Source organism: Callionymus lyra, chromosome 8, assembly GCF_982586985.1.
Source record: "Callionymus lyra chromosome 8, fCalLyr1.hap1.1, whole genome shotgun sequence".
Classification (NCBI taxonomy): domain Eukaryota; kingdom Metazoa; phylum Chordata; class Actinopteri; order Syngnathiformes; family Callionymidae; genus Callionymus; species Callionymus lyra.
In genome coordinates this window covers 26,267,371-26,276,846 of record NC_141825.1, presented here as the reverse complement: position 1 = coordinate 26,276,846, position 9,476 = coordinate 26,267,371, and the positions used below count along the sequence as shown (strand labels likewise).

Sequence of the window (9,476 nt, the reverse complement as noted above, 5' to 3'; positions counted from 1 at the left end):
ACACACCTCCTGTCACTCGTTCATGGAAAGCTCATCCATTTGTTTGTGGATCTTCTGTGATCGTCACCTGCGACACGAACTCACCTAATGACAGTGTGCGACTGCAGAGACGCCACTAATCCTAAGGTTCAATCACGCAGACATTGACACCCATGTCTCTCTTTCCACGGCCGTCTCTGTTTCTCTTCTCTGGACGTAATTGTTGCAGAAATAACACCCTTCACCACAGTAACCCAGCTATTCAAAGCAGCTACTGGTATTTGGGGCCTCGGGCCAGAACCTTTCATCAGGGGTTTGGGAAGGACTGCAATCAGTTCTCTCGTGAATGGATGGTGGCCAATGAGCAAAGCTCACGGGTGGAGACGAAGGTACTGTGAGGTTGAAACTCTCCACAGTCTCTTCCTACTCTTCTCCGCAGGAAACTGCACAGATGTTCCTACAAACTTCATAAAAATCTATTGTTATTCCAGTTCAGAAAGAATGAAGTGTTTAGTAAGATAAGTTTTTGAATAAGACTAAAGACTTGTAACCAGTGGAATAAAGCGACAACGTTATTTTCCAAGTGCCCAGATCCATCGCAAGAAATCGACCTTGTCCATTTATGCAGAACTTCTTTTGAACTTTGTCCATTCCTGGGACTGAGATGAGTTCACTGCTGGTTCACTACTCATACACTTTCCACCGTTCTCCCCCGGCTTGTCTAAAACCCTACTCTGTTCTACTAGACTATACCTAGCATTTCAACAATCACACTACGTAAGTCTCTAAACTTAGACTATTGTAACAGTTTGTTTTTGTGTCTAAACCAGAAGGATGTGTTTCGCCTGCAGTTCATACAAAACTCTGCAGCCAGAATTCTGAGTCGCTCTAGTAGAAGAACTCACATTTCTCCTTCAAACTCTTCACTGGCTGCCAGTTTCTTTCAGGATCATTTTAAAATTCTGGTTCTTACTTTCAGATCTATTCATGGTCAGACCTTCCATCAGTGATCTGATCCAGCCTTACACCCCAGCTCGGGCTCTAAGGTCTGTGGATCAGAATCTACTGATGGTTCCTGAACTTCCGGACCAGAGGAGAGAAATCCTTCCAGGCTGTTGCTGCTTTCATCAGCCTGACTTCTAGCAAAACACATAAAAAGGCCTTTAAAAAAAAAAAAAACAGTACGGTATGTTTGTCCTAAAAGTTCATTTTTTGGGAGTGTGGTGGCTGATTAACGCATCCAACTGAAGTTGGATTTAGCGATGAAACACAATGAAACGGTGAGCTAGTCCTACATTGTGCTTTCTCGCGGGGCTATGTTTTGACAGGCCGGCCCACTCCAGGTAGGTACCAGGAAACACACAAAAGTCGAGTCCACCAGGGCTGGAATAGTGGAAGACTGACACTCCGGGTTAGGTCCACCAATAGGGTTGCTGCTGTCAACTTGGACTTTGGCGTTCATTTAGATGTTTACAGGGTTTTGAACAATCCTGGGAGCGTGACCCTTTCTGACAGCCTCAGTGGTACTTTATCACGACAGCAACTGTACTTGACTTGTCCATATCGTTGTTGGAAGATCTTTACGTTCAATCAAGTCTTTGAAGTTGTTTTATTTGTCACTACATTCTACAGAACTAAAGGTTCAACCAGGAGAGACACAAGATCAGGATTAAAAAAAGATATATTGTAGTGTTGTGAGGCAGCAAACTATCTTTGGCAGTTAGAACATCAGAGTTTGATGATCGTCAGGGGGTTAGCGAATGAGAATGTTGTAGTCCCTGTGATGGGGTCTTGACTCTCTTGGTGGTACATTTCCCAGCAAATCACAAGAGCAACAGTGAAATATTTCACCTGAGGCAGAAGCCTCAAACAGAACTAGACTCTTTGTGAACAACCTTCTGCTGTAACCGGCTGAGACGGAAGTAAAACAAGTAGACGGAGACAAGGTTTTGAGAACAGTTGGAGCAACAGTGAAGAGTCTAGACGGTTGGACGAGAGATCTTGAATCCGACGAGCCAGTCGAGGGTTAAGAAGAAGCAGAGATGAGGATCTTGAACCATGAAGACTGGAGGTGTGAGGGGAGGAGGGTAGACTGAGAGCAGGTGACACAGATCTAAACTGGACAGTCAGTGATGATTGGTCCACGGTGGGATTGTGTGATTGGACGAGGGAGGCTGTTGCTCCTAAGCTTTGGAACGATCTTCTCTCTCTTTGCTCTTGATGGATCTACTGACTCCTTTAAGAAACATCTTAAGACGTTTCTATTTGTTCAGGCTTTTCCTTGAATTTCTCGAACTCCTGTGTTGTTCTCAGTATTATCTTGATCTTTAAAGTATGTACTTTTTTGAGTATTGCTTTGATTGTTTAAGCGCTTTGTGACCCTGGTCTCGAAAAGCGCTATATAAATAAATATTACTTACTTACTTACTTACTTACCTGTTGGCAGTGAGAGTGATGAAGAGTGAGTTTCCACCATTGATGGAAACCATTCACAGGATTCGAACGTTGACCACGGTCTGTGTTTTTCTCTGTAAAGCAAATATTTAGTGTGTCTTTAGGCTGATCCATGTTAAAGTTGACGTCAGGTGAAAGACCGTCGGGGCAAATGATACATTTTTGTTTACACAGGTCTAAGGAGCACTTTGTGTATATTAGGGAAATGGAAAATAAGAACTTTAACAATTAAAACAATACACAGTTAAATATATATACTTAAAAGATCAAGACACATAAGACAAACACAAGAGTCTCAGAGAATCAAGGAAAAGCTAAAATAAAAGTGTCTTGAGATGTTTCTTGAAGGAGTCAGTAGATCATCAAACACAGATGTTTCTTGAAGGAGTCAGTAGATCATCAAACACAGATGTTTCTTGAAGGAGTCTGTAGATCATCAAACACAGATGTTTCTTGAAGGAGTCAGTAGATCATCAAACACAGATGTTTCTTGAAGGAGTCAGTAGATCATCAAACACAGATGTTTCTTGAAGGAGTCAGTAGATCATCAAACACAGATGTTTCTTGAAGGAGTCAGTAGATCATCAAACACAGATGTTTCTTGAAGGAGTCAGTAGATCATCAAACACAGATGTTTCTTGAAGGAGTCAGTAGATCATCAAACACAGATGTTTCTTGAAGGAGTCAGTAGATCATCAAACACAGATGTTTCTTGAAGGAGTCAGTAGATCATCAAACACAGATGTTTCTTGAAGGAGTCAGTAGTCAGCCAGTGAAGAGTTTGAAGGAGAAATGTGAGTTCTTCTACTAGAGCGGCTCAGAATTCTGGCTGCAGAGTTTTGTATGAACTGCAGGCGAGTTTAAAGATTTTTCTCTGTTGAAACAGTTTCTGGTTAGTTTTGTGTTGAACTAGACTGTCTTTATCAAACATAACACCCAGGTATCTCAGGCTCAGTTTGACAGACTGACCTAAGTCGCCCAAGTACTGACTTCAGAGTTTCTGTTTTGTCCACATTTAGCTGCAAAGTGTTTTCACTCAGTGAGGTTGAATACTTGGTCATACAGAAGAAAACTTTCAAGGATCTGACAACGAGATCGCTTTGCATACGAAGACTGGATCACATGGTGTAGACTTGAGTTACAGCTGCTGCTTCAGACACTTTTAAGTGGAACTAAGAGCAGAATACCTGCTTCAGGAGGTGTTCGTCCAGTTGGGAAGTGACTCAGGATAAACCCCTCGGTTCCCCCCCACATTCCTCAGTAAAGTACCAGAGGAGCAGATACTAGAAGTCCCATAGTGGACCGTAGAGGTTCAGGTCTCAGTGTGAACGCTAGGGATCTCTACATCCTGACCCGTGAAGTCGCTCGTCGTAAACATGTCACTGCTCAGCTGTTCGTGAGGAAGGAAGTGCAGGACGACAAGAATGTCTGCCGGGGGCTCGGACCCTGACCGAAGGGTCAGACGACGTTCGACTTTACTGGTGCGCCAGGGTCAGGAGGTCACCGTGCATCTGCTCCGAGAACCTTGACTGACAGACTTGATGCCTGCGACGACGGACACCAGGATATCACAAGTATGTGCAGAAAGAATTAAAGTTATTATTGTGTTTTATTTCTCTTCCTCGTGTGAAGATAACCGTAGAGCTGTGTGTGTGTGTGTGTGTGTGTGTGTGTGTGTGTGTGTGTGTGTCTGTGTGTGTGTGTGGATGGTGAGAATGTAAAGGAAAGATTGTAAAGGGAAAGAATGTGGTGGTCAGAGGGTCACATGTGAAGGCGGGGGGGTGAATTATGGGGGGGAGGTCAGTCTGTAGACCTTTTTGCGTTCATTCTACTTCCTCACGTTTGAAACAAACGCAAATCAAAGCAAGAGTTTAGTCGTCTTTACTTTTGATTTCCAACTCCAATGCAGATCATAAGACGTTTTGTTCAGGCTTTTAACTCCTGTTGTGTTATCAGTGTTATCTTGACCTTTAAAGTATATACTTTATTGAATATTGTTTTGATTGTTTAAGCGCTTTGTGACCCTGGTCTGGAAAAGCACTATACAAATAAATATTACTTACTTACTTACAATGTAATTGACACTCGTCTCAGGACGTCTTCGTTGCTAAGATAATTTGTGCGAATGTCTCTGATTATTATTTGTTTTATTTAATCCAGACCAGAGATCCTTAAGGTTTGCAACTGTTGACTGGAAAAAAAAATGATGGTATATTTTTTATAGTTCACTATATAATCATGCAGATGTTAAAAAGTTCCATTTTGGTTTAACATACATTTGGTTTTTTTGTGTTTTTCTTGGAGCATGAACACGATCCATAATAGGGTCTAATTTCATGGTTGTATTTTAATGGAAAATCCTTCTTGTTTTTTTTAAAAACCTACAATACACACCACGTATTAAAAAAATAAAAAACTGTTTTGTTTTGTTTGTCAAAATAGAACCGCAGACTTCTACGTCCATTTAAGGCATTATTTTTCTCGACCGGACTTCAAGGTAAAGCAGATAAAAACTAGCAGAAAAAGGCGAGGAACAAAAATAACGCTGACTCAGCAGGAGCCGCTGTGTCGACACGATGGTTATTCATCTTTATGAGGCTGGTTTTTGGAGAAAACTTGAGCAAAATGAGCATCTGGACATTTGAAGAGTCACAACTTAATGTTATTTAGGAGAAAATCCAGCCAAAAAAACTATTTCAAACACTAATAATTGATTAAAAAAGGTATTTTTAGTCAATGTAAACTAAAATGGCGTCATCTTTCACTGACGGAGCCGATAATGACTTAAATGTTTCTGTTACAACTTGAAGCAGGAACTAAGAAAAAGTGTGTTTGTCTTTATGTGAATATAATTGATTGACTTGATCGTCTAATGTTAATAACAAACTGTCATATTATGGGTTAGGAAAAGAACGAGGATCAATAAGTCCAGTGGGGGGTCAACATGGACCCCCGAAAAAAACATCCATATCTTCTAACAGTTCCTGCTGCGTCCGACCCATGTCACCCACACTTTTCATTGACTGCCCTTTTACCAGAATAAAATAATGAAATAAGACACACACATGTTATTTCGTTTTGTGTACGTTTGATACAAATATAAGTCGTACAAGATTTATTATACGATTAAAACAAAAAAAATGATTTCATTTTTTATTTAATTTTGAAGGTGAAAAATACTCACAAAGAGGACAAATTTAAAGAAGAAAAATGTAATTTAGATAAAACTCCAACAAGCTTAATTTTAAATTGTATAATTATCGGTACAAAATATTAAAACACCAAGAGGTCACGAATTAAAAATATAGAATTTAGAAAATGTATTTTTCGAATGACTAAAATCAGAATATAGAACTCTACGTGTGAAACGAAATTCATTCATTTTGAAAATAATATGTAAATTTTTTTGATTTAAAACATTTTTTAATTATTAAAAAAAAAAAAAAAATCCAACCTTTCAATAAACACATTTAATTATTTGAATGTAAAACAAACCCTTTAATATACAAATACATCTCTTTATTGTTCTTGTTTTGTTTTGGGAGTAAACTTTTCCAAAATGAGTGTCTGGACATATGAAGAGTAAGTAAGTAAGTCATTTATATTTATAGCGCTTTTCCAGACCAGGGTCACAAAGCGCTTAAACAATCAAAACAATATTCAATAAAGTATATACTTTAAAGTTCAAGATAAAACTGAGAACACAACAGGAGTTCCAGAAAATCAAGGAAAAGCCTGAACAAATAAAACAACTTAACGTTATTTAGGAGAGAATTAATCTAAAAAAAACATTTCCGACACTAATAAGAAAAAAAATCCTGTTAAACGAAATTCATTCATTTTGAAAATAATATGTAAAAATGTACGATTCTTTTTTTTTCAATTATTTAAAAAAACAAATCAAACCCTTCAATAAACACATTTAATTATTTGAATAAAAAACAAACCCTTTAATATACAAACACATCTCTTTATCGTATTTGTTTTTGGAGTAAACTTTTCCTTTTCAAAAACTGTCACTTGTATCTATGTATATAAGTGTGTATTTCAAAGGTTTTAATGTTTTTTAAATGTACTCATACTTTATTACTGCACTATAAAAGATCAAACTGTTAATTGTTGTACTGGTACAATGACAATATATATTCAATTCTATTTGATTCTATATCTGTTTTTGTGTGGTGTCAGTACACAGTGAAATAATGAAATAAAATAACAATAAACATTATTTTATTATTTTGATTTAAAGTGTTTTCTTCGTATACATTATTGAATATAATTAAATCTTCTAAACTTTATATTGACAAGAAGATCTGATCCAGGAGCGGGTCTGAGGGTCGAGCTGAGGTGATGTCAGCACGCAGTGCGCGTCACTCACTCAGTGTTGCTGTGAGAGAGAAACACGCACGCAGAGGCAGGAACACGCACGCAGAGGCAGGAACACGCAACTCGCTGCAGCCTCCGCTGAACTGACGGTGAGGAAAACTTTTGCTGCTTGGATTTAAAAATAAAAAGAATAATATAGTTTTAGCGCAACAGCGTCACTGATGCGAGTCTAAAGCGTGTTTTTGTTCAAAGGAATCTGAAGATAATCTTGATATTTTCATTTTTATTCTTAAAGATCATCTTTGACGCAAACATTCTGGCTTCATCTCGGTGCATAAAATAACTTTTTATATTAATAATGTCCGCGTTGTAACATCAGTTTTAATCGGTTGTTGTTCTTTTTTTGCCTCCTAAAGACCAGCCATGTTCGGACTCCAGCGCCACCCTCTGGCCGCCCTGGTGTACCTGCAGGTGTGCGTCTCGTGCGCCGCTTTACCTGAATTTATCAACGGATTTCTTTACCAGAACATCAGCAACGATGGCAGAGGAGAGAGTGAGTTCAGCTTTGAAGGGTCTCTGGGTGAAGAAACATGTTTCAATAACTTATAAGAGCGGAAATACACAAATTGTATTTTATTTACAGTATAGAATATACAAATATATAGTGTGACTTTGTGTTAATCTTTAAAATCGATATATATATATATATATATATATATATATATATATATATATATATATATATTTATATTTGTTAATAATGTGTCAATAATGTTATTTAATTCAAATGTACGTTATGTATGTTATAGTTTTATTAATAGCTTTGTTTATATTGTTTCTCATTATTAAACCAATCTTATAACTTATATTTCTCTCTTATTATTCCACATATTGTATCTTGGGGTTAATTTAAGTTCTACGTAAGTTTAAGTATATTAACTTTTTAATTTTTAATGTATTGGACCCTCAGGGACATAAATATATACATATTAATTTAAAAACATATTAAATACATATTAAGAACATTCTCAAAGTGTAATAATTCCAACTATTTTAATACATTTCCTGTCATAATCATAATATGTTTTTTTGTGCATCTATCAACCAATTCTATTTACCTTGAACCATATTTTGTTTTTGTTTTACTCTAGTGTTGCACAAAATTGTTCATTTTAATTGACTTTTTATTTGTTGGAAGGATTTTTTAAGTTTTAGTTAAAACATTTTTCAATATATAATAGAATTTCCTTCTTGTCAAAGTACAACATTGTTGTGAATGTGCTGTACAATGAAATTCATTTATTTATATTATATATTCTTTCTATTTGAAATGTTTGAATACAACATGATGATTTAATAAATATATACAAAATAAATAAAGTCATCATTTTGCTAAGAATACAAATGAATTATGACCCAAACAACCATGTGTGTAGTAATTGTCTTCTGTCATTAGTGTACATCAACGGTGTGCGTCTTCACGTGGAGTGTCCGGAGCCGTCGGTCTCGGCCGCCTGGGGCAGCACCGTCACCCTGCCCTGCCACTTCCACTACGAGCCCGACCTTCCCACCTCACGGAGGACCCGGGTCAAGTGGTACTGGCTTCCTTCCACCGCCATCGGCGCGCCGGCGTCCGCCTCGGTCTCGGCGCTGGAGACGGACGTCATCGTCTCTATGGGGAAACGCCACCGAAGCTACGGCGGCTTCCGGGGTCGAGTGCGACTGCAACGCTCCACGCCTGGTGACATGTCCCTGGTGATCGACGGGCTGAACCTCAACGATACGGGTCGGTACCGCTGCGAGGTGATCGACGGGCTGGAGGACGAGAGCGCGACGGTGGAGCTGGAATTACAGGGTGAGTTATGTTTGAGCCAAAGTTACATTATTTTCAAACAATCTTAAGATCTGGAAGAATAGAAATAGCATTAATCTGGCGATACGATGCGTATCGTGATACAGGGGCAACAATATGCTATATTGCGATGTATTGCTATATTGTAAGTACAAGTATATATATGTAGTATTATGGATGGATGGATGGATGGATGGATGGATGGATGGATGGATGGATGGATGGATGGATGGATGGATGGATGGATGGATGGATGGATGGGTGGGTGGAGGGATGGATGGATGGATGGATGGATGCATGGATGGGTGGGTGGATGGATGGATGGATGGATGGATGGATGGATGGATGGATGGATGGATGGATGGATGGATGGATGGATGGATGGATGGATGGATGGATGGATGGATGGATGGATGGATGGATGGATGGGTGGGTGGGTGGAGGGATGGATGGATGGATGGGTGGGTGGAGGGATGGAGGGATGGATGGATGGATGGATGGATGGATGGATGGATGGATGGATGGATGGATGGATGGATGGATGGATGGATGGATGGATGGATGGATGGGTGGGTGGGTGGAGGGATGGATGGATGGATGGATGGATGGATGGATGGATGGATGGATGGGTGGGTGGGTGGAGGGATGGATGGATGGATGGATGGATGGATGGATGGATGGATGGATGGATGGATGGATGGATGGATGGATGGATGGATGGATGGATGGATGGGCGGGTGGGTGGGTGGATGGATGGATGGATGGATGGATGGATGGGTGGATGGGTGGATGGATGGATGGATGGATGGGCGGGCGGGCGGGCGGATGGATGGATGGATGGATGGATGGATGGATGGATGGGTGG

The 9,476-nt window shown here is 39.4% G+C and overlaps 1 protein-coding gene across 1 annotated transcript in view; it reads left to right on the top strand.

Moving 5' to 3' along the window:
- The first annotated feature begins 6,832 nt into the window (after nt 1-6,832).
- Nucleotides 6,833-9,476, top strand: part of hapln3 (hyaluronan and proteoglycan link protein 3) — a 7,027-nt gene continuing 4,383 nt past the window's right edge. Inside the window, exons 1-3 of the mRNA XM_087797090.1 lie at nt 6,833-6,908; nt 7,176-7,312; nt 8,216-8,614. Coding sequence (XP_087653216.1) covers nt 7,183-7,312; nt 8,216-8,614 — 529 coding nt within the window. The 5' untranslated portion in view covers nt 6,833-6,908; nt 7,176-7,182. The remainder of the gene's footprint in view (nt 6,909-7,175; nt 7,313-8,215; nt 8,615-9,476) is intronic.